The 26282-nt window shown below is 44.9% G+C and overlaps 1 protein-coding gene across 4 annotated transcripts in view; it reads right to left on the bottom strand.

The window, feature by feature from the left end:
• ksr2 (kinase suppressor of ras 2) overlaps positions 1-26282 on the bottom strand; it is a 114753-nt gene that overhangs the window by 8166 nt on the left and 80305 nt on the right. For all 4 annotated transcript variants that reach the window (XM_086169780.1, XM_086169782.1, XM_086169779.1 and 1 more), the window contains 8 exons: positions 24995-25036; positions 22325-22394; positions 16479-16527; positions 14277-14638; positions 10671-10767; positions 10435-10568; positions 4413-4547; positions 425-554 (listed from right to left, as the gene is read on the bottom strand). In XM_086169780.1, the coding sequence (XP_086025906.1) occupies positions 425-554; positions 4413-4547; positions 10435-10568; positions 10671-10767; positions 14277-14638; positions 16479-16527; positions 22325-22394; positions 24995-25036 (1019 nt within the window). The remainder of the gene's footprint in view (positions 1-424; positions 555-4412; positions 4548-10434; positions 10569-10670; positions 10768-14276; positions 14639-16478; positions 16528-22324; positions 22395-24994; positions 25037-26282) is intronic.

Raw genomic sequence — 26282 nt, 5'->3', positions numbered from 1 at the left:
TTTATTTGTAGAATGAAAATGAAAAAGGGCATTTTATACATATATAGTTATATAACATATATTTGTGCTAAATGAATTAGCTCCAAGCTATTTGTATCATGAGCACCAAAAGGGTATATGTATATAACTATATACATATATATTTTTTTCCTGCATTCCTGATATTTTCTGTGTGTGTGTGTGTGTGTGTGTGTGTGTGTGCTTAGTCACATTATGAAATGAAGAGCGCAAAAATATAGTAGTCATATTGTTATATACATATATTTCATGCTAAATGACTTAGCATCAAGCTATTTTGTCATCAGTAGCACCTAAAAAGGAAGATATGTATACAATTTTTTTCCTACATTTTTGCTATTTGCTGTGTGTATGTGTGTGTGATGACGACAAAGCATGAGTGTGTGTCACATGCGTCCTCTCTCACCGAGATCTCCTTGCCCATGCCTGTCTGGGCCAGGTTGGGCTTCATGCCGCTGCCGATCTGCCATATGATCACCTCCGCTGGCTGACTCTTGTAAGGCCACTCACGTGCGTGGAGCTCATACCAGATGGTGCTGCGGAGACAAGAGTCAGAGACTTTGACGTTCTGGTCCGGGGGATAATAACCGCTGACTTCCAAAGTACACCTTCAGCCGGCTGACGTCTCTGCTGGAGCCGAGCCGCCGAGGAAGATTTGACCCAAAGCTTCCAGCGGTAGAGAATGTTCATGCTTTTAAAAAGCAAAATTAAAGACCTAGAAATTCCTCTTTGGAGCCTCTTTCCTGTTTACCATTTGTCTTTTCAAATATTTAGAGCTGTGATAGTAATAACTGTTATTACATAGTAATGTAGTTATTATAACCCTTTCTTTGCACCTGTTTTTTCCATTCACAATCCTCTCTTTGAGTAATTTTTGCTCTGGAAAAAAAAAAGGAGAAGTAGTGGCACACTGCTGTCGCTGAAGGGAGTTATTTACATTTTGCTTTTAATCTCATCTCACCAATATCTCTTTAGCTGTATTTCCACTGCATTTGTTATGTTTTATATATCCTACCACCGGTGCTTCCTTACGTGACAGTAGCGATTAATGAACGGCACTTTGTGGTACAAGGATGTACGAGGGGGGATTTACAAATCAGATCGATCGCGTGAACTTTAAAAATGAACTTTCGTTTTGGATGCAATGGTTTCACGCGGCCGTCAGAATGTCGACGCCAACCTTGGGGCTTTGGAGGAGGAGCTTCACCGTTTTGCTATGCCGCCCCTGAAAGTTTGAGGAGTATAAAAATAGGTTTACGGTGACGGGTCACCTCTAGGTAACAAAAGTTGGCCAAGGGAGCAGCTGCACACCAAATGCCCCTTCTAGAAGGATACCGTAACGATATCTCCTTATGGAGGGGGACGCTTGAAAACGCAATTGTGTTAGGAGTCGTCAGACCAGGGTCCGCCCCCGCAAATGAATCAGTAATGGTAGCGGAGGAAGAGGAACAGGAGCTGTGGGGATTCTTAATCAACTTAGGGGGAAAATTAAAAATTGAAGGAGGAAAGGCTCGGACATGACGGGGGATCCGGGTGGGACTCAAAGGAAGCGTCGCTTGCGTAATGACATGCAGGAGGACGAGCGGCGGAAAAACATAAAACCGATCTGATTCGACATTTGTGGAGCATTGGACTTCCATCCCCGAACGTCAGGCCGAAACCCGGCTTTTCACGAATCCTTCGGCGTTAGCTCAAGCTGGAATCAGAGCCCCGGTTGTCCTGTGATGGCCGACGCCTGCCTGCAATTGGCCTGCACTGTAAAAAACTTGTCCTCGGTATGCTCAGAGAGGGCGGTCAACATCCACACCATCATCGGCATACATGATCACAAGACAACGTTAATATTAAATCCAAACTGTGCCTATGTTTCCCAGCGATAAGTGGAAAATTCATAGGCCTTGCAAAAGGACAATTAACTGTTTGATTGATTGTTTTACCACTTGATCAGCCGCACCAATTTTTGGGTGTTTAAACCGTGCAGTGGCTGGCGCCTCTGCCCTGCGGCACACAGATCCAACAGGACACCTTTCTTGGTGGAGACTCCATGATCTCCATCGTATCTGCGAGGGTTTCCACCAGGTTCTCTGGCTTCCTCCCTCAGTCCAAAAGCAGGAGATTCATTGGAAACCCTTAAAATACCAGATATGGGGAATGGTTGTATGTCATCTATGAAGGAGACAATTGACTCAAACTGAAGTGTGCAACTATGGATGTACAAGTGTTGAGACCAGGCACTTCTGTCTTTCTTTTACTAGGACTGCTTCAGTCTACATCAGGAAATCCGTTCAACCACAACTCCATTGTTTTTTTTTCGTGAACAACTGTTAGCACAGGGCAACATGAAGCTACTCCCCACGGAAAGGCGGGAGATCCCCAAGAAATTAAGGAGAAGGTTTAAAGGAAGCAAAGCTGGAGCAAGAACGATGGTACAGTAGAGGAATTAACAGCATTGACCTGACTGCAGAGGAAATACCTGGAGGAGGTAGCCGGAGGTAGCCTAAAGTTGCAGTGGATAGCGGTAAGTGGAAAGGAGGGGGCATTGTGATGTCTATGAATAAAAGATGAAGTAACCCACGGCACATCAGGCCATTGGAGTAGCGTTTTACCAGAGTCATAGAGTTGCTAGCGGTTAGCATTCAGCTATACCACCTCCAGAGGGAACACCATAACGCAATAATGATGTACATCCCGCAACCTGGTTCATCTGCTCCCTGCCTACACACCTATGGCGAATGGTGAAAAACCACCAATGAAAAGGTTTGTGAGGAGGTGGACTGAGGAGACCAGAGCAGCTCTAAGAGACTCTTTGGACACCACAGATTGGAGAGTGTTGTTCTGACCGCCAGTCCGACCACATGAATCACAACTTCTGTGTGGACAGCACTGAACCTACCAAGGAGGTGCGGTGTTTCCAAAACGGCAAATTTTGGGTGACCCCAGAACTAAAACGCTGCTCAGAAAGAAGAAGAGGAGGAAACTGGTAGGGGCAGCTTGAAAGGGAACAATGCCGGCGAGGTGTGAAGAAGACCTCCGGTCACAGGAAAGGCAGCTGAAGGGGGACGGAACTCGGACACCGGGAATGGGTGGACGAACTGAACCTGTTTTTCAACAGGTTTGACGGTCCAACAACACAGCTGTCCTGTATAAAACAAGGGCCAAGTCCTTTCCACCTCCCTCGGCGGCGAGCCGGACACTGTTAAGCACTTTTTAAGATACTGCGGCGGCTTCTGTGCCACTCTGTGCAGAGGTCTGCTGGGGCTGTGGAAGCTCCCAGAGGGACGGGAAAAGACTGAAAGAGCTTGTCAGGCGGGTCATCTCGGTCCCGGATCGCCTTGTGGGCTTCGTTGAGGCGGTAGGTTAGAGGAGGATGTCCGTCATGGTCACTCCCTCCCACCCTCTGCATGACATTGTGGGGGATTTGAGCAACTTATTCAGAAACTGACAACTCCGTCCATGCTGCATAGCCACAGGTCTGCATCACAAATACACAACCATGTTAGAATGGTGTCGATGGTGCTTACAGGCGTCATTTTTTTTTTTTTTAATTTTATCACATCAACTGCTACTCTCATCTGTGAAATAATATCTATTTATTTTTATTTGTATACATCCTCCAGACATCAAACCTATTACCTTTTCTTTTTTTTTTTTTTACTACCTGCATCATGTTCACTGCACAATCATTCTGTGACCCTGTACACTGCATTTTATTTAATTTATCGTGTTTCTCCTCACATTTTTCATTTTATATTTTTGTTTTGAGTGAATATATTGCACACAGTCTTTGTTCATTTTATATCCTATCTGTCAATATGATAAACCGATATGATATTATAGAATAGAATATTCCTATAATCGTTCCACAGTGGGGTGTTTTCAACCACACACTGCAGAAAGTGGACAGTGCATGAAAAATTATAAAAAAATAGAAGAACTAAGAATAAACAATAGGAATAAGAATAAGAATAACTTTATTTATCCCTTTATAAGGAAATTGTTGTGCCAGAGTTTCAAGTAAAACATAACAATAATAAATAATTAGAGGAAATCAATAAAAATTAACAATAAACTCTGCTAGCAGTGTATATAAAAAGGTAGGGCTTGTATTAACAAGTTTACCTAAACAAAATGTGACAATATATAAGAAGTATATATAAGTATAAAGTATGCCAGTAAAGAAGTAAAAAAGAGAACAAGTAAATATGCCAGTACATCAATTATGCCAGTCGCAAAATTCAGTATAAATGATTACTTTGCTGCTGATAATAATTTGTGGAGAGGCCGTCTCCTTCTTGAGACCGATTAGAAAATAAAGAAATAATAAGACTGATTGCTGAGAGGTGTCCGTTGGCGAGGTCAAAGGTCGGGGTGGGGGAGGGTCGGAGGTCACTCACCCGAAAGCAAAGACGTCCGACTGTTTGGAGAAGGGGAGCTTGTCCTCCTCCGTTTCCGGCGAGAGCTGCTGGATGATTTCCGGCGCCAGGTGACACAACCAGCCGTTGGGGATCCTCAGTTTGTCCTCGCGCCGGCTGCCCAAAGAACAACATCCAACGGCGTCACAATTAACTAGAAATCGCAAACCCAGCCATGCCATCAGTGAACCACATTTAGATTTATGAAGAGAATTTTCCAATCACATGAAAAAAAAAAAAAATCATTTACTTCTTTTAAAAATAGCGCCACAATAACATATTTGTTAACACATATTTCTGCATCTGAGGAAGAGCCTATTTTTTGCTTGAATATCATGGATTCGAGAATAAGTATTTTGTGTTAAAGGTAAAATAAATCATCTTTTCTTTTTTGAGTATATTTTTGTTTATTTTTTTCAAACTCTACTAAGTCGAATTCTTTTGATCCAACACCCATCCCGAATTGGGCAGCGGATGTCTAACTTTTTGACAAATTATTTTCATTTAACATACTAAAAACAGACAATGACATGAGAAGAAAAGCAATAAATAAAATAAGAAAAAAAATAAAATAAAATAAAATAAAATAAAATAAAATAAAATAAAATACAATAAAATAAAATAAAATAAAATAAAATTAAATGAATGAAATAAAATCTTAAGGTATAAAAAAGTATTATCTCAAAGCATCTGTGCACACATATTTTCTGCAAAGTGCAGAAAATAGTGCAGTTCAAAGTGTGTTATTTTACAGGGTTATTTCATGTCGCACGAAAGATCTCCTGTATCTCCTGCAGCTCCCCTGTCTGTTTGTGAACTTTAGTGACTTGGTCCATAAAATAAATAAATTGTACGAATATGATCTGACTTGACCCGCCGTTATGTCGGCGTTATTTCCAAAAAATGAGCAGGTCGGTTTTTCAGAGAAAAAAAAAGACAAAAGAATACAAAAGGAGTAGTTTGCAGTTCCTCGTCTGTCACTTTAACCACAGTCTCTTCTGGGCCAGAGTTTTCAGATTTGCGTCACTGCTGCGAGTGACCTGCAGGTCCTCCATCCCAGGTCCGGCTTGTGCTCTTCATCAGGGCCAGTCAGACGCGGTTAGAAAATGCTCTAGTGTACGCGGTTACGTAATACTGTCTCGCAGTATCTTTGGGGATCAACAGTATTTGCAACATATTTAAACAACGCTGTGCAGCAACCTGGATTTCACTGGGTGACGTTTCTGATTTCTTCACCTCTAACATGTACTTTTTCTGATTCACCCAGGCAGTTCCTCCTTTCGATTCCCCGGTTCTCATGCATATTTTTTATTTTGGAACTGTCATCTGGTCATCATCATCTGGTGAACTCTGGTCTGATGCTTGCGGTTGACGCGCAAATGATGTGCCAGCCGCTTTTAGCTTTCAGGAACTACATCACCGCGCTTAAATTATCTACAGCATCTCTGGACCTGGTCTTTTCAAGCGTGTCAAGGGAGGGTCAGCTAAATCAGGATGTAACCTTTCAAACCCCATGGGGTCACGGCACAGTTACGTATTTTGAGACGGCGGAAGATATAATGTAATGGAAAGGTCATAATCACTATTTCCAAATACTGTGGCAATTCTACACGTCACATCATCAAATCTTTTACAACCACTTGCGCTGTTTTGGAAAGTATGCACCATTTCAACGAAACTGCCATTTTTTGTCAAGGAGCTGGAACCTCTTTCCTTTCTTTCCTTGAGCTCCCATAGAATTCCTCGGAGAGTTTGGCGGGTTTGACCGTCTTGCGCGTGTCAAACTTTTCGACACGGTGAATTGGCCTCCGCTTATTTCGGTCTTTTACACTGGATTGCATTCATCCATTCACACACGGGTGGCGGCAGAGCTGCTTTGCAAAGCGCCAACCAGGCCGTCGGTAGCAACTTGGGGTTCAGCGTCGTGCCTGAGGACATTTTAGCATCCGGCCTTTTGAACATTTATTAGAACAGGTTCCTTGACAGAGTCACACACATTCTTACAAAACCTCATAACAAGATACACATTATACAATATTCTTTATAGGTCACTTATTTCCTCACTAGCAAGCGAAAAATTAAAAAAAACAAAAAAAAAAAAAAAAAACATCTAGCTCAGTCAAATAGAGATAATATCTTCAACTCTCCAAATATTTTTTGATGGATGCCCATTTGTCAAGATATAAGTCTGTCTGAAGTCGTAAGTTTGCTGTCATGCGTTCCATGCAGTTTACATCCTTAAGCCTCCGACGCCACTGGTCCAGTAGGTGGGTGGGGTTTGAGCCAGTTTACTGTGATCATTTTATGTGCAATTAACAGAAGAACTCTAAGCGAAAACCCCTGGTTTTTCCTTAAATCGCTTGTTGATGCTGTACCCATAATAACTTGCTGTGGATCAATTGGTCTGTTTGATTTTAAAAACTCACTTATTTGTTTTTTTGCCTCTTCCCAGAATTTCATCAGTTTAGGGCAGTCCCAAAAAATGTGGGAAAAGTCCCCCGTTATGCCACAGCCCCTCCAACACAGGGGAGAACAGTCATTTTCATAAGAAGCTATTATCAAGGGAGTTTTAAAATACCTTATTCTTAACTTCCAGCTGAACTCCTTCCAAGTTGGGCCGCTTAAACATTTTTGCCCGGGCAACCAAGAACTCTCCCATTCTCCATCAGCAATCACGGCATTAGATTCCAGTTCCCACTTAGCTTTCACATCCAGTGTGTCCACTAAAGAGTCCATACGTATCCTGCCATATATATCTGATATTGTATTTTTAATGTTCATTTTGTTCTCAACTATCTCAATCCAATATTGTTCAAAATTAGATGAAGCTTCTTTAAGATTGTCCCATTCTTTGTGTGTCATCAAATAATGTCGAATTTGAAAAAATCTAAATAAATCCTTAGAGTCAATGCCGTATTTTGCCTGAAGTTGTGAAAAAGCCCTCCGAGAGCATCCGGCCTTTTGATTGGAGGACCCACAGGCGACCCCAACGATGTCCCTTGTAGTTCCCCCCCCGCTGGACGTTGTACATTCATGCTCATCATCAATGTGTGATTGGTCAATAATAAAAATTGTTACAATAATATTCATTCAGCCAACTCAGGAAAAAAAAGCATTATTGACAACATTGCGATGTCACGAAGAGCAGGAGTGCGTCAGCATAGCGATGTGTCCTCGACCAAAACAACATTATGTACAAGGGCAGCTCAGGATTGGAGAAGTAAAGATAAAAGAGCGTGCATTGCGCGTCAGAAAATGTCATACTCGACCGCAATAGAGGGCCTCGAGTAAAGGACATGATTGTAGAGAAACAACTCCATAGATGATAAACAAAAACAAGTAGGTACTGAGAGTTCTTTAGATAGAGGAGGTTCGCGTCGTGAACACGGCGACTTTTACGTCGCAGATTGCTCCGAGGAACCGAAAAGACGTCAGGAGTCAGATAACGTCAGCGGAAGCTAGAGAAGACGGTAACAGAAGAAGACACCTTCAACTGCACATTTCATTTTTGATATTCTAAAAACACTGGGTCAGGGAAACGGAGAGAGTCAGACTCTGTGAACTCAGGGAATAGAAGATCAGACCCAGAGCTCTGTACACTTTATTTTGACTGCTGAATTAAATGCTGATTTAAGCTGAAATATCTCCTCCTATTGCTTCGTCAACGAAAACGCAGCATCCACACACACATGGTGGCGAGGTAGAATGGGACAGGATACAAAAACATCCATCCCTGACATTCCTTATCAATATCTCATTATTTGACTTTGTATCCTTCGCAGTTTACCCGTCTGTGTTTGGCCTTTTCGGGCATTAAAACCGGAATCACCTAGCTAGCTTCATTCTCTCGCTCTCTTTCATCATGTTGTCGTCAGAACCTCCACATGAACTGTTTTTAAAATCTAAAACTTTAGCTTACAAGTCAATCCCAGTAACCTTGAGTGTTGTGGACAAAACAGAAATAAAAAATCCAGCGCCGGTTGTCTCATTAGCCTGGATAACTCACGCGCTGTCTTTAGTTTTAGCTCTTGTCCTTGTTCTTTGGGGGAAACCGGACATACGACAGACCATTAAATAGAGATGTGCCTCATGGAGAGTTCACCCGGAGACCTCGGATTGGTTGGCATGACGATTTTGGTTGTTTTTTGCCCTCAAATTCCCGATTCTTCCCGAGTGCTCGCCGAGCCCAGGGGTCGGCGACTCTTTCATCTTTACACTGCGGCTCCGAGTGGCTTGGGAAAATAAATTATAAATATTTAATTGAAGTGTATTTCATTTGTGTTAATTCGTTTTTTTAACTTTTAGTTCTAAGTTGGAAGATTATTGTGATCTTGAAATATAAAATAAAATTATATTTATTATTTTTCGCCGCTCAAAAATAACGTCACACTCGCGGAAGCCGGTACACCCGCCAGCCGGTAATGTCCCGATTTGCAGATGTCCCATAAACCAGGTAAAATAAATATTTATGAAGATATTTTGCAAATATTTATTTTTTTATTGTTTACTGACACAGTGATTTTTTTCCCGATTTATTTTTAAAATTCAGGTCAAGGCTCTGAAAGCCAAAAGCTCAAAATGAGTTCATTACATAAATAAAATTTAATTTTCTCCGTAATACTTTCTGAATTTCAGAAGCAACACACTTAACACTTGTTCATACAAAGTGTAAAGGTAATAAAAAGCAATATATACAGTGGTACCTTTATTTTAGACGTCAAAAAGTAATTGCGGCTCCCAGTGTTTTCTTTTTCGAGGAAACCGAGTCCAAATGGCTCTTTGGGTGTTACGGGTTGCCGACCCCTGGTTTAGCCTATAGTTGTTCCTCGAGTGGTTCCTCAATTGGTGAAGGGATGTCGCTCCAATCACAAGGTTTGCGGTTCGTAACCCGGCTCCTCGTGTCCTTGGACAAGACAACCTTGCAATGGTTTTGCTATCTCCTGACGGCCTGATTAGCGCCTGAACGCTTTGCATGGTAGCTCCTCCACAATCCTTGTGTGGGTGTAATACACAAGGTGTGAAAGCGCATTGTCAGAGGAGAAAGTTTACTACTCCAGCCTTGAAATAAATAGAGCCAAAACATTTTTCTTGCAGGCTAGATTGGTGGACAACCAGGAAATTAACACTTAGCAAAGCCAGTGCTAATTCTCGATGTGACGCATTTATTTTAGAGGAAATGAAAATAGCAGGTTGTGTAAAAACCTGACACTTTTCTGCATCAGAATGGTCTCTGTACCCGCGGTACACTTCCCTGACATCGGGCGTCACCATGCATTTCCTTTTCGTTGTCTTAAAAAGTGACAAGGAGGAAAGAAGCCAGCGAAGAGGTGCAGAAGACAGGACCGCATCTCAACTGGAAGGTAAACAAAAGGTGACACGAGGATTCTTTTTCTGCCTCGTGTCGTATTTAAAGTCCCAGAGGAGACGGAGGTGCTGCGTTTTTAACCCTGAAGTTGATGCGCTACAGGATTTCCTGCCCGATTTTACCCAGGATACAGCACGGGCTTCGGTCGTCGCTAGCTAGGGGCCGTCGCTAGTTGGGTGAAAGCGTGGCTAGCCGGCAACGAAACCTGCTAGATCTCAGACAACGTTTAAGGTTTTAGGGGGCCGACCCCGACGCTGATCACAGACCTGACTGCAGCCAATAGCGAAGAGGAGGCGGAACACAGGAAATAGCTTCATCGGGCTAAAACGACAGTAATTAGCCCGCTAAATCATTTTGCGCGAGCCATCCGTCGTCCATTTTGTTAACGCTCCAAACGCTCGCTCTCACACTTTCACTTTCAGTCCTCATTAAGAAATTTGCTGAAACTGTTTGAGTCGACTCGTCAACTGCGGTAACCACGGTGACAGTGCGACCTCAGCTGAAGCCGACACACCCCGTGGAGTTCGCCCGATCTACAACAAGGACGCGACATTTACAAAACAGCTGCAAAGAAGAGAAATCTAAATTCTTTATCGTAATTCTAGTGGATTCCACGGTAACGCCGGCGAACGCCATCACCTGCCGGCCTGCAGAACTCCAGATATGGTGAAGAGTCCGAAGTCCGTGATGACCACTTTGCCGTTGTCGTAAAACACGTTCTTGGACTTCATGTCCTTGTGCAGGATCCCCTTGGCGTGGAGATAACCCATCCCCTGAGGACGGAGAGGCACACGCCATGGTACCACCAAACACCAAAACACCAAAACCAAAACAACCAAAAAATAAACAAAAAAATCAGCGTTGAGTTGTTTTACCTTGACCATCTCTTGCGCAATCTGTCGAGTCTTGTTAACGTCCAGCACGACCTTGGCGTCTCTCACCACGGAATACAGCGTCCTGCCTTTGCACAAACTGCGGGAGGAATTCAGAAGGTAAAAGCCAGGCAGGAAAAACCGCCACGGGTGACGCCAACGGGTAAAAGGTTGTGTAAATTCCGCATCTCAAATACCAGTAAATGTTTCCTTTGGCATCAGCCGCCAGACACATGCCACTGGATCCCAAACCAGAACAGACAAGCTTGTAAAAACAAAGGACCTGCATTTTTTTTTTTTTGTTTCAATAATTCATTATAACAACTTTATTTTCTTTTACCACTTGCCTGCCTGGGGTTATATCATTACTTCACTGCGGTTTTGTCGGATCAAGAGGATGATTAATAGCATCTGTCGCTGCGTTCCCTGTTTCGGTTTCGCCCGTCTTCATAGCGACTGCCTTCCCTGCCCTCGGATGTTTCACCTGCCGGCGTTTCGGGGCCTCGTCGGCCAGGACGTGCCCGTCGCCTCATCGTCCAATCGGCTCACTTCGAGCCCCCTCTCATTAATTCGGTTTAAATTTCATTCCTTTATTTTTAGTTGAGGTCAGGATCGTGCGTCGGGGAGGACACGGAGGAGGGAAGCTTTATGAATCAATGTCAACAACTGACGCCATGCTAACGGGTTAGCAAAGCGGAGCTAGCGAGAAGAAACCAGGAAGTAGACAAATGCAAAAATAAACTTCCAGTGCTTCACTATATCGGCGTGGCGTGTCACCCGATTGAATCTATTATCCGCCCGCGTTCTCCGTCCGATCGAGTGGAGGTGTTTACGCTACGCTCGGCGTGGGCGGTGGCGCCGTAGCAATCGTCGACTAATTGACAGCTCTACAACCGCCCCCCTGCCTCGTACCCCGAATCCCCCCCCCGGCCTCAGCGGCGCCACGGCAGGCGACCGACAGAGGACCCCGGAGCTGACGCCTCATACATATTCATCGCGGCGACGACACGGCAGATGCATTTTTTTTTTCGATCTCTCGCTCTCTCGCCGCAAACACGGCGTCCGCGTGACATCGCCATGATAAAGCCTGCTCATCGGTCGGCAGCCGTGTTTTCGTTTAATGCAAACGGATATAAAAAATAAAGGGAACACTTAAACAACTCCATGTAAGTCCAAGTTAATCACGCTGTCCACTTAGGAAGCAACACCGATTTATTTTGATTTGTTTTAAGGACGTTACATAAGTGTGTTTTTCCGCTTTCATTTTGAGGCTCATTCCAAATCCAGACCTCCATGGGTTAATACATCTGATTTCCATTGAAAATTTTTGTGTGAATTTCATTCATGTTATTTTAGTGTTCCTTTAATTTTTTTGGGCAGAGTATATGTGTTGATGAATGAATGATTTTTTCTTTTTTTTTTTAAATCAAATTTTTATATATATAGGTACACATGTAATTTTGGTCTATTTTTCAGCAGTTTTATCATTTTTTTTTACTTTTATTCAAAATACCTGGACAATTTTTAGAGGTCTTCATTTTCAATCCAATGCAGTCATTTACAATTTGATATTTTCCATTGATAATTTTTGTGTCAGCACTTTTAACTATGTAAAGAACAAAGTATTTAATAACAATATTTCACTCACTCAGATCTCGGATGTGTTATTTTAGTGTTCCCTTTATTTTTTTTTGAACAGTGTATTCATCTTTCGGGCGCCTGGGACGGAGAAACAGCTAAATAATCCCTAATTATGCCTCTACCAAAAGCACGGCTTCCTCACAAACAAATAAATTGCAGTCGGGTTTTCTTCATGTGGACATGGTTGCCACACGTGACCGATATATCAAGTTTTTTTCCCTCCATGTGTGCCGTAGGATTCCTTAGAAGTCTCTGCCAAAAGCTGGCGTCGGCCGGTAATCACACATCTCAATCAAAAGCGTTAAATGGGAGCTAAATCAACGATTTACATCCAGTTTGTGTCCTGAAGCCGTGAATTTAGCTCAAGAACGAAGGTCTGTCTTCTTTTGTTATTACTATTTTCTATATTCGGCGTATGAAAGAACCCCCGCTCACGCTGCTCTTTTCTCAGTACAAAGGGAATAGAAACGGGAACCAAAACGATTTTGTTTCTTTAGCGGAGGCGCCGCAAATACCCAAACAGATCGCCATTTGAACATCAACCGCCGTGCCAATTAATTATTAGGATTTGGGAAAAACAACAGCGTTCCTTTCGGCGACACTAATCCGTGAAGATGATTAAATGCCGGCTGTGACGGCGCAACAAAACATCTCAGACTTCAGGGGCTTCAGCGGGCGGTTGGACATCCAAACCCCGCACGTCGTGCGCCGCGGTCACTTCGGAGCGGCGGGTCGTCGGGGGCTCGACCGTTCGGCCCGCAGCGGTCGCACATTTTAATCAGCCGCTTGATAACAAATGGCGGCAGAGTTGGTGGGGGTCTGGGGAGATGCGGATCCAAAAAAGTAGCCCCGCGGATTCAGATGATAAAGAGCATTCGTAAAACTGCTGGGCGCCGATTCACGGCCACGTTCCCGAAAAAAAAAAAAAAAAGTTGTCTAGCTCGGGTTCAAGGAAGTACCCTTGTCCAGGGGGACGCTTGAGTTCTGCGTTCCCACGGCAGCGTCAACGCAAGAATAAAAATCAATGCTAACTAGCTAGTCACGCTTCACCTCATTCACATATTTGAGCAGTTTAGGGTCAGTTAGGGACCCACCTGAACCCGGTCACCATCAGGGGTACAGAAGTGGACATTGTGGACACCTACAAATACCTGGGTGTCCACTTGGACAATAAACTCGACTGGACCTTGAACAGCGATGCCATCTTCAAGAAGGGTCAGAGCCGCCTGTTCTTCCTCAGGAGGCTCAGATCTTTCAACGTCTGCAGGACCACGCTGCAGATGTTTTACCACTCGGTGGTGTCCAGCGTCATCTTCTACGCTGTTGTGTGCTGGGGCAGGAGGCTCAAGACAGCTGACGCTAACAGACTCAACAAGCTCACCAGGAGAGCTGGGTCGGTCTTGGGAGTGGAGTTGGAGTCTGTTGTGCAGGTGTCAGAGAGAAGGATGGTGAGGAAGCTCCTCAGCATCATGGACAACGTCCATCACCCCCTGCATGTTCTTTCAGTTGTAGACTGATACCACCAAGGAGCTCCACTGAACGCCACGGGAGGTATTTCCTACCTGAGGCTATCGGACTTTTTAATTCCTCTTCCCTCAGCCGCAGGGAATCTTCAAATCTTTGTACTTAAGACCCTTGACAATTTATATTTTGTTGTATTTCTTATTCTCCCTCCTTCCTACTATTATCTATTACTGTTATGTTTTTGCTTGAAACTCTGGCACAACAATTTCCTTCGTGATAAATAAAGTTGTTCTCATCTCATCTCATCTCCAATGGACCTCCTGCATGTTTCTGGACTGTGGGCGTGGACCTTCTAGCTGTGAAGGCTAACCAGTGACACATTTTTGATTTTTCCTTGGAAATGTAGGATTGGATCGAAGAAATACGAAGGTTTTGAACTACAGAAGCACCTCGATTGGCGCTTGCGAGACGGTTCGGACACTCGTTTGTCGTCCTCAGCCTCACCTTGTTATGATCGCCAGGTGCGGTGGGCTCATGCAGGCCCCCATGAACAGCACCACGTTCTCGTGGCGCGTGTTGCGGTAGGCCATCACCTCCCGCTTGAAGGCCTTGAGCTGGTCCTCGTTGTCGCGCTCGATGTCGATCAGACGGATGGCCACCTCGCCGTGCCAGCGCCCGTGGAACACCTTGCCGAAGCGGCCTTTCCCGATCATCTCCCCGATCTCCAGCTGCTCGAACGGGATGTCCCACTCCTGCAGGAAGATGCTGGTCTGGCTGGCCTTGCGGGGGAAGTTGCGAGCCGACAGAAGCGACAGGTTCATCTCCTCGAACTCGTCGCCGGACTCTTCGTCGTTGCCTTCCTCGTTCTGCAGGTGAAGGAAGAGAAACAGAACGCGGGGGGTAAGATATCTTCAGAAGATACCGAAGGTTCCATGACTCAAAAGATATCTTTGGAACGGGACTTTGAAATGCCAATTAGGTGCCGAATAGGAATTCCCCTGCTTGAAAATGTTAGGTAACTTTAATGACCGACCGGTTGCCGGCCCGCTCGAAGGTTAACTTCAACACCACCCGCTCTCAATATAAAATATTGGCAAATAAAAAATCTCGAAATGAAAATGATACCAACAGCGTATGTTCCGTGTCGCAGTATATTGCCACCACATAAACGGGATTTTGATTATTTTATCCCCTCGTCAACATATTTCTGCGATGATGGGTTACTGGCTCATCGGTCACCGGGGCTCCTTGCCAGATTGTTCCGGGTAACGAACCGTCCGTGGTCTACAGCTCATCGGGAGGGTCGGGGCGGCGACCGGAGCAAAGAGGCCAAGACTTCCATCTCTGCTCTTCCAAGGGGGAATCCTAAGGTGTTCCCGGGCCGGTCGAGACGGGGTCCATCTTATCCTGGATCTTCCTCGGGCCTCCTCCCGGTTGGACGTCCACAAGGGAGGCTTCCTGACCAGTTGCCCGAGTCTCGTCTCGCTCCTCTCGATGCGAAGGAGCGGTGACTCCACTCTGAGCACTTCCCAGATGGCCGAGCCTCTTACACCATCTCCAAGGGACAACTCGATCCACCCATTCTTTTGGTCACTACCCGCAGCTGCATCTGCTGATCTTCTACTCCATCCTTCCCCCCCTGTGATACTTGAACTCCACTCCTTGGTGTCTGACCTCATCCCAAACCCGGAGGGGGGAACTCCACCTCTTTCCACGGTCTTGGATTTGGAGGTGCTGATCCTTGTCCTGGACGCGTCACAGTCAGTTGCTAAGAGGTGGGGATTACGGATAATCTCCACAGGTCACGAACCGTCGTCATTAAAAAATATTGAAGAACAAAGGGCAGAACAATGCGGAACAAAGCATTTCATACTCAAACTGGGATTTCCCCCCGGTTTATTAGAACGGCGCACATTTATTACCATTAGCATGCTAGCTTTGCGGAGAGGTTTAATCATTTAACTTTATTTCTCCGCTGGACAAGCTTGTGTCAAGGTATCTCGGGCGAGATGACTTCCTTGAGATAAGACGCCGGCTCTCAAACAATCAAAAGCGTCGGAAAAAACAAACGTCCCAGTCGTCATCGGACTCTGACGGACCAGATCTGGTGCGACCTTCCTCCGAAAGAGGATCACCGTTGAAAAGCAAAAACTATTGCAGCTGCTGCTGAATTAAGAGGCTCGTAGTTTTTTTGTTTTGTTTTTTTTTTAATCCAATCCCCATGCGCCATGTTATTGGGTTAAAACAGGAAAGAGTGACTGGAAGGAGAGCTGGAGGGAGGAGGGTCCCGGGCAGTTAAAGAAATGTTAAAGTCATTACAGATAAAAAATGAGGTGCTGTGAAAAAAAGTAAATAGCCCCGACGGGGGTGTGGCGGGGGGGTTTGATTTATTCCGATTTGATTTGAAATGTAATGTGAGGCGGGAGTGAAAATTATCTATTCAGAAGACGCCTGCTGGAACGTTATTCAGAGCAATCTCTGCCACATTTCTCTCCAAATATATCTTTGTTACAAGAACAATGAGGGACAATCAGCGGAGACGCATCTCGCCTGACTTACCTGCGGGGCCGCCCGGAGAGCCGGGCTAAATTGCACCAAATGAGAAAAACAACGAGAGGGGAAAAAAAAAAAAAAAAAAAAACATAAAAAAAATGGCGAAGGCGGTGCGGCGGATGATAAATAAATGAATAAATGAAACAGACTCACATCTGATGTGGGTTCGACTTCGATTTGAAGCAAAGGGTTCCCCTCGTTCCTGAAGACAAGAAGCACGCAGACAGTCAATGGATTAGTTGCTATTGGATTGCTAAGAAGGCAAGAAAAAATAAGGATTTATATGAAATAATTCAAAACCATGGATCGGATTATTTCTCATAAATTCAAGTTAAGGTTTGGATTAATGGGACGAACCATCTGGACCCACAGCACTGGGGAGACCTCTGTCATGAGGCACGTAGCATGTAGCTAGGTAGGTTTGCAACAAGTGCGTGAACCACCGGAAGAAAGTAGCTAACATGTAGCACGTAGCACGGAGCTAGGTAGGTACAAAAAAGTATGTGAACCAGCGGAAGAAAGTAACTAACATGTAGCATGTAGCATGTAGCTAGGTAGATTTACAACAAGTGTGTGAACCAGGGGGAGGAAGTAGCTAACATGTAGCTCGTAGCATGTGGCTGGGTAGGTTTGCAACAAGTGTGTGAACCAGGGGGAGGAAGTAGCTAACATGTAGCTCGTAGCATGTGGCTGGGTAGGTTTGCAACAAGTGCGTGAACCAGTGGGATAAAGTTGCTAAAATGTAGCACGTAGCATGTAGCTACGTAGGTTTGCAGCAAGTGCGTGAACCACCGGAAGAAAGTAGCTAACATGTAGCACGTAGCACGGAGCTAGGTAGGTACAAAAAAGTATGTGAACCAGCGGAAGAAAGTAACTAACATGTAGCATGTAGCATGTAGCTAGGTAGATTTACAACAAGTGTGTGAACCAGGGGGAGGAAGTAGCTAACATGTAGCTCGTAGCATGTGGCTGGGTAGGTTTGCAACAAGTGTGTGAACCAGGGGGAGGAAGTAGCTAACATGTAGCTCGTAGCATGTGGCTGGGTAGGTTTGCAACAAGTGCGTGAACCAGTGGGATAAAGTTGCTAAAATGTAGCACGTAGCATGTAGCTACGTAGGTTTGCAACAAGTGCGTGAACCAGCGGAAGAAGGTAGCTAACATATAGCACATAGCATGTGGCTAGACAGGTTTGCAACAAGTGCGTGAACCAGCGGAATAAAGTAGCTAAAATGTAGCACGTAGCATGTAGCTAGGTAGGTTTGCAACAAGTGCGTGAACCAGCGAAAGAAGGTAGCTAACATATAGCACATAGCATGTAGCCAGGTAGGTTTGCAACAAGTGTGTGAACCAGGGGAGGAAAGTAGCTAACATGTAGCGATGAAGCATTTGGGAAAAACAAGGAACAACCCAATTATCTGTTTTTTGTCAGTCTTCAGCAGTTGTACAAATGTTAGCATGCAAACAGAAACACTGGATTCCTTCTTTCTGAATGGTGACAGGGAAAAGCCGACGGAAAGCTACTAGCTTCCCTGCTCCGAGTCAACTTCTTGTTGTTTTTCCACCATTCTGCTATCCGTTAGTTTCCGCATTGTTTTTATTTCTTTCCCAGTCATACCCCCGGACTTCGGGCTACGGCAACATCGCAAGCACATTAGCGCCGATATCGCTTGACAGCTAACCCGGCAATAACATGGATGAGGGCTCTTGGAACAGGTGGAGAAAATTGAAAACGAGGTAGAAGATGGAGGCGAGAGCAGCCGTGGTGTCTGAGGTCTGGAGGGGTCAGACTGAGATGGTTTGGACGTGGACAGAAAAGGATGCTGCGGTTGATGCTAACAGGCGGGAAGTCTGGAGGAAGACCAGAGAGGAAGTTCACGCATGTAGCGAGAGAGGATATGAAGCTAGTCGGTGCGAGAGGGGAGGGTAAGATGGAGGCAGGTGATTGGCTGAGGCGACCCCTGAAGGGAGCAGCCCTGAGGAATAGAAGAAAATGAATAAGGGCTCTTCTAACCACTCCTGACATCTGCTGACCTTGCTGCTTTAATTATGATCTTACGAGTACCTTTTTTTCCCTCACCCTCGACGAATCCGTATCAACTCCTGTGCTAACCCGTTTTGTCGCGTCACCGCGCCCGCTCTCCCCCGCCGCCGCCGCCCGCTCTACTGGCGTTTTGTTGTTTATCGTGCTTTGCAAAGCGAGCGACCCCGGGCGGAGACCACAGGTGAAGCCGGCTTAGAAAATAATATGTGTTTCCCGCGGCGCCGAGGGCCCGTAACACCAGTTCGATCTCCGCTCTAATGAGGGAATCCTGCCGGGCGTCGGGGTCTGAGACAGGCTCGTATTAAGCCTGGGATGAAGCCATTAAGGCTGGTGAAATCTACCAGCTGCCACTTCAAGGGCGTACAAACCAGGGAGGCCTCTGTTATGACACATTTAGTAGCTGGTTAGGTTTGCAACGACTACGTAAACCAGCGAAGGGCATTCCTTCTTCTTTCCTTTGGGACGCTCCCTGGAGGGGTCACCTATCTGCCTCTATCTAACCTACTTCTCTCCCTTTTCCACCTCTCTTCCACACTCTCCATTGCTCTGGACTGTTGACCCAAAGTCCTTGAAATCCTCCACCTTCTGTATCTCCACTTCTGCATCCTCATCGGTCCACTCGAGTCCCTCTCCTTCTGTCTTGTTGCGGCTAAACTTCCTTCTCCTTTTTGGGAGCACACCTCCTCCACCTGCTCCTTGCTCTCACCACAGATCACAATGTCATCTGCAAACATCATGATCATAAGTCCTTTCCCAGAGTCGCTGAAAGCTAAAGGAGCTAACATGAAATGAAGGAGCGTTTGGGGAAAAGGAGGAGGAACGACTGAATCGTCCGTTCCATCGTCAGTCTTCAGTAGTCGTACACGGGTTAGCATGCTAACAAAAACAAAACTGAAAAATGACAGTTTCTGCACCAATGCAAAGAATTACTAGGACTACTTCTAGTTTCTCCACCATCCTGCTACTTTTACTTGACATTTTGTTGCTTTTTTTTTTTCTTTCCCAGTTGAACCCCAGACCTTGGGTTCCGGCAACGTCACAAGCACATTAGCATGGATACCTTTTAACTGCTAACTGAACAATGAAATGTATAAGAGAATAGAGGCGGGGCAGCCATGGTGTCCGTCGCCATGGTACTGCAGAAATACGACTGAGATGGTTTGGACATGGACAGAGAAGGATGCTGAGATTGGTGGGTTCATTGGTTCAACAATGATGCGGCTGATTTATGGATTTTTTGTTGGGCTAGCAAGCTTCACGCCACCAAAACATTTAGCCTCTTCATATGAGACTAATGGAATAACTGTGAATTTCTGTGGCCGTTCAATTCCAACACCAGAGAAGATGAATTTAATAATAACAATAACAATAAGTGCAATAATAATAATAATAGTAACCGTCAAGTGCGCAAGAGGAAGACCAAGATAGTAATAAGCTGGAGGATAAAGCAAGGCTAGAAAATGGATGGATTGATGGAGTTTTTCTTGTGTTATTTATTATCAATCACGGGCACTGTTCCGGAAAAAAAAAGCATTTCCAGTGGATTTAATTAAAAGTAAAAAAAAATGTTTCGGTGCAAATATCTCATGTTACAATGTGGACACCTGCAACTTACAGAAAAGTGCGGCGTGAATATGTACACATGGATTTATTTCGTTATTTTTAAGCTGGTGCGGCTTATATCTAGGTGCGCTCAGTCCAGTCCAGGAAATACGATACCTTTACGAGTCCCTTTAAATTCTTCTGCTACCTATTTTGTCGCGTCACGGCGCCCGCCCTCCCCGCCGCCTTCCGCTCTTCTGGCTCGCCAGCCCCGGAGCGTCACCTTTCGCCGTCTTTTTGTTGTTTATCGTGCTTTGCAAAGCGAGCGACCCCGGGCGGAGACCACAGGTGAAGCCGGCTTAGAAAATAATATGTGTTTCCCGCGGCGCCGAGGGCCCGTAACACCAGTTCGATCTCCGCTCTAATGAGGGAATCCTGCCGGGCGTCGGGGTCTGAGACAGGCTCTCATTAACCCTGGGATGAAGCCATTAAGGCTGGTGAAATCCACCAGCTGCCACTTCAAGGGCGTACAAAGACGTGGGGACAACATCATTAATTAAATGAGAAGAATACGGGTTTCATAACCGAGCTGATGCATTCGCTTTCGTCAGCAAGCGAGAAAGAAGGTGAAAAAGCGAGCAGAGGAGAAGGAGCTGAACCTTTTTCCTGCGTTTCTGTCAGATACAGATCCGACTCCTGATTTCTATCCGGCTCCGCCGATTCCAGCCACCTTGAGTAAATAACGGCGGATCCCGGAAGTTTTCAAAACGAACGACGGTCGGTGGCGGCGGCCGCCGCTATTCACCCTGTCATTGACATACCTTATATTCATTTGAGAGTCATTCACAGGTCTGGACAATGTAGGGCAGGCATTTCCAAAGTCCGGCTCGCGTGTTCAAATTTACACCGGCCCGCAGCCTACGTCGTAAAATCGACAATAAAATCCAATTTGGCACCCTGTTTTTTTCTATTTTGTATTTTTCATCTGAGTCTAAAAATTGAAATGTCTCCTTTTTGATAACAAAGCCCTCAATGTTTTGTATTTCTGAATGATACAAGTTATTTTCCTGTTCGCACATTTTGAATTTAGAAGTTCACCGTCAGCATTTCAGTGTGAATAATATGTAATATTTCAAATCAACCAGTTTAATCTTTCAGATTTTTTTTTTTTTTTCAAGCAGGCTTTTTCTTCATTCTATGTGGTATTCAAATATGAAAAACAGAGTCGTTTTGGTCGAAAATTTTACCAAAAGTGTTCCATGTTAAGACATGAAAAGTAAAAATTTCATGATATAGTTCATTTGTATTTAATGTTAATGGTTCAAAAAATGTCACACATTTTATGGCCCTCTTTGCAAAAAGTTTGGACACCCCTGATGTCGAGCCTCCGATGAACCTCCTCCACCTTCTCACATCATCTGCGTGGAGACATTTACGGGGATTTCGTGCGGCAGACGGCGGGAATGTCAACGGGCGAGGCGTCGGAAATGTCACTCGCAGCCGTTCGAGGGCAGTTCGATCGTTTTTAAAAAGAGGAGCGTCGTTCACTCCGTCGCCGAATGAAGTTTAGCTTTAGCAAAGTGAGCGTTTGGCGACACATTGTAGCATTTAGCGTGTAGCAATAAGTTAAGCGACCTCCTTCAGCGTCTTTATCCAAATTTCATGAGAAATACGCTTAATAAAGTAAGTTATGAGCTCGGTCAGGAACCAAATTAACCGAAAAGTCAAGCCAGCAACCGGACAGCAAATAGTTTATAGTAAATACAAGTTCTATTTCCATTCAAACTGGCCGTCGTCCGTCTGCACCCGTTTTACTTCCCCGCATCCAATTACACCCCTGAATACGTCAAACGCCGATTTTCAATCCAGTAAAAATGTCTCCGGGGGTCATTTCCAAATCCGTCTGCCGTCCGACCCTTTTTCTTTTCTCCTCATATTGATATTTACAAAATAAAATTAACCCCGGCGTTATTCGCTGGCGACCGATCCATTAGAAATTTTCGGACGCGACCCCGATTTCATCACAATCGACAATCTGTCCATAGATGGAGACGCTCCCGCCTGGTTTCCCCTGATAGATGGAGCTCCTGATCTAATTAACATCTGGGTGGAAAGGCACCCCCGCCCCCGCCGCCATCCCGCCGTCCTCTTCCGGTTGTTTTCCCCCGTAACCGCTGACTTCCTCAGAGAGCCAGTGGAGATCCGGCTGGCATCCCAAGCGTAGCGTGAAACGAAAGCCATGCTAACGTCGTCCTCCGATTAGAGCGTCGTGGCGGCTCTCGCGCGGAGATTGCCGCCCAAATATCTTTGCTCCAGTGAGTCCGACGTGACCTCTGACCGGGAGCCGCGGAGGTTGAAACTTCTTCTTCTTCTGTTTTTTTTTTTTTTTTTTAGATTGAATGGTAGCATGACTCACCCTGGCTCCGACAGGACGGGGTGCAGGATGACTTGCGGTGCTCTGCTCGGAGGAGCCTCTGGAGCAACATCTGGTGATTTAGAGCAAAAAGAAACCGCATAATACATCCCTTGAAATCCTTTTTGATATTTTCATTCTCTTGTGCACTCTTTATCTTTCACTTGGTACTTAAGACACTTTATAGTTTATTTGTGTTTCTTATTCTCCCCCATTTTTTTTTTTTTTTTTTACAATTTTCTACTATTATTTATAATTGTTTTATTTTTCTTGTAACTCTGGCACAACAATTTACTTCGGGATAAATAAAGTTATTATTCTTACTCTTACAGTCCTTCCCCGGTTCAATGACGCTGTTAGCGACATGCTAGCTAACGTATTTTGCATCGTGATACATTTGTCATATTGAAAATTTTGATTTGCAGTTTTTTGGCTGTTTTCTGTGAATTACTGGGTTTTCTGTTTTGTTTTTTTAGAAAAGAACCATATTTCTTCATTTTTTTAATTTCTTCGGTCTGGTTTCTCACACACTGTGTTTCACTTAAATTTAAAAGGCAAGGGGAAACATTTAAGCTTTTGACAGCCAAGCCTCCATCGAGGTACCTTCAGAACAAGTACTCCAAAATCCGTTTGATGTAAGGAGAAGGATGGTTTCTAAATAGCCTCTTTAATCAAAATCAATTTGGATCCTTTTTTTAATCTGACTCGCAGTCAAAAGGGATCTTGGGTTTGTTAACCAAAAAATAAACAACGAAGAACAACATTCAATTTCCTACATTGATTTGTTCAATGCCCAATTAGTTTCATGATTTTGAAAGATTCCATTGGCCGCCACATGCGACTGATGGAACACCTGATTGCATCACTGTCGTCTATCAACAAACGTCACAGCGTTTTTTAAAATGCTATTCAAGGCCCGCCGAAATTGTAAAAGTCCGAGTCGTACGCATCGTGAGTCATGCCCACCTTGAAATTTCAATAAACGTGACCTCCCGAGAGAATTTAAGTGAGCGTTGGACAAACACGTCAGTCTACAGTATAGAAAAAAAGGGCCAACGTTCAAGCGCCTTTCTGTTTATTTTTCTCTTTCCAAAGACCCTGCAGAACGTTGCCTCTGCCCTTATCTCCTTCCTCTGAGGAGAACAAGGAGAGCTTGTTGGACTTCTGACCATATTGCTTTAAAGATCAGGCCGTACAACCCATGCCATCGTTGGCGCGAGCTAAAACGTGCTACACCGCTAAGCCTGTCGATTAGCCGCGAGGATGTTCTGACCGCTTTGTGTTCATTTCCCATCGACTTCTCAAAATTTCGTCAATTACAAATGTCTTGTAAACACAGACCGGCCAAAACGATTAAAATGACTTCAATTTTGAAGTTATTTAAGCATTTGAATCGCGGCTAACCAACGCAGAAAGTGACGGAATCTCATTGGAACCCCCAGAGTCTGTGCATTTTATGGTTTTCGTTATGCCAAGAGCACAGGGTGCTGGTTTAATCCTTGTTTTTCGTCTGGAGCGAGGTCAGCTTCGTTGTTTCTCTCTCAGAGGACTCGCCGCGAGCCTCACTGCATGTACCGGCGTGCTCTTGACAATTTCTGACACTATTTGGGGGGGGGACAAAAAAAAAAAAAAAAACACCTCCCATCGCAGCTTGGTCCATTAATGTCTGGCACCACAGCTTCGCCTCACAGCAAGAGGGACCTGCTTTTGTATCCCCGATCGTTTTTCCCTTAGCATCCGGCGCGGGTCTTTGCATGGATTTTTTTTTTCCCCCCGCAGGCTCGGCCGGGGCCGGCGGAGCGGTTGAATAATCCAAATCGCCCCGAGCCGGTGTGCGATCACTGCGGACTGCCTGATATCTTGGAAGGATATTACAAGCTTTACCGCAGGACGCAAGATTAGACGCACTCGAAGCCTTTTGTGTGACCTACAATGAGCGCCATTACCGAGCGCAGAAGCGTCGGCCCCCGGAAAGCTAACAGCCATTTATTTCCCTTTGAGCCAGTTCTGGCTGCTTCTACATCCAGCCGAGAAGTTTAACTGTGCTGTTTTTGCAGAACGTAAAACGCTACCTCCGTGATCCCGTGATCCGGCGGTGATTAGCGTCTCTTAGAAAAAAAAAAAGTATTATTATTATTTCATTAATTTGTTTCTGTGGAAGTTAATATGCCCAGCAACCTTGAGTGCAGGATAAGCGGCAGAAGATAGATGGATGGATGGAAGTTAATATGGAAGTCTGGCAAACCAGGCACATGCACATCAGATTTAATCTTATTCAGGAGCTCCATTTCCTCCATCTTTGCAAATGAAGAGCCAATCACAAGCGCCTCGGAGAGCGCACGCTTGGAACAACCCTCACCGCCCTGCCGGTTCTGTGAATCCAATATGGCTGATGCTGCCGTCGCCGAAAAGATGAACCAAAACACAACTTGGGCGTTTTTCCGGTTACACCTTCCTTTGCTCCGATTGGCCGCGGGTCACATGGTGACGTCGCAGCGTCTCTACGGCCTCGGACCCAAAGGAACACTGAGGCTGCAGAGGCCAATCCAGCAGAGACTTCTTTTGCAGGCAATGGAGTAAAATGGACTAAGCCACGTGTAATAAAAGACAGAATCCTGAGTTTGTCCCCAGCGATCAGATAGTAACTTGTACACGATGTAAGCTTCGACTTACCTGGAAATATGAACTGCTGTTTGTACTTGAAGTAACTGGAGGCTGCAAAGGAAGAAACAAAAAGGAGAGTTTGACCTGAGGTTATGGATGATATGAACTGATTCACTGTTCTCACTGGAGTTCCTAACAGAAGAAGAAGATGCTGTTGGACTTTTCATGGATTCTGAGGAGACTAAGATCCCACCATTGTATTTACTACCGTATTTTTCGGACTATAAGTCGCTGTTTTTTTCATAGTTTGCTGGGGGTGCGACTTATACTCCGGAGAGACTTATGTGTGAAATAATTGAGCTCTTTTGCTCTGCTGTGTGTGTGTGTGTGTGTGTGTCTGTGTCTGCGTGTGTGTCTTTAATATAACAGCGATCGTCACACACACACGCCAACCAATCAAAATTCAGCGGGGGCGGGTCATGGCAGAAGTGTGTTGTGAAAAAAGAAGCTACCGGCGACTTCTGTACCTATGAGAATTGATCATTTCGACATTCCCGCTAACTTATAAAAACAACTGAGAAGGGCTGAACAAAAATGGCACCGAAAAGAAAATCATATTTTGCAGGTTACAAGCCGGAAGTAGTGAAATATGCAGCCGCAGAAAGAAAGTTTGAAGTTAGTGAGAAACTTGTAAGGGACTGGCGAAAAGCGGAGGTTACTCTTACTGAAATGCAGAAAACTAAAAAAAGCTAATCTTGGGCTAAAAGCTAGCTGGCCGCGGCTAGAGGAACGAGTTCACACTTGGTGCTTGAACAATGTGCTGCCAGGAGAGGCTTGTCAACAGGACGGTTGCGTCTCCCCACCCAGGTAGTTGCCAAGGAGATGAATATAAATGCCTTTGCGGGAGGACCTTCCTGGTTTTACCGCTTCATGCAACGCAATCGCCTCTCTGTCAGAGCAAGGACGCCGTCCTGTCGGGATCTAGAAAGGCTGGAATAATCGGAACTGCAAGTGACAATGACTCTGACGTAAGCGACGTACCGGTAGAAGAGGAAGCGGCGCACTGTCTACGTTCGGAGTTGGCGGAGTTGTTCAGAAGTGACACAGAAGAAGAAGATTTCGTTGGATTTAGTGATTAAGAGTGACACAGATTGTTTGGTTGTAGCATGTGCTATATGCTATCGTTATTTGAATGACTCTTACCGTAATATGTTACATTAGCATAGCCTAGCAGGCACGTTCTCAGTTCGTTGTTTATGCGTCATATAGGCTTTACTTGTTCAGCCTGTTGTTCTCTATTCTATTTTCATTTTAAATTGCCTTTCAAGAAGAAAAGTCTATTCCTGGTGTTGGATTT

Source organism: Fistularia commersonii, chromosome 22, assembly GCF_037954325.1.
Source record: "Fistularia commersonii isolate RoL2024-O1a breed Wild chromosome 22, RoL_Fcom_v1.0, whole genome shotgun sequence".
In the NCBI taxonomy this organism is placed as follows: domain Eukaryota; kingdom Metazoa; phylum Chordata; class Actinopteri; order Syngnathiformes; family Fistulariidae; genus Fistularia; species Fistularia commersonii.
This window is presented reverse-complemented; position numbering and strand designations above follow the sequence as displayed.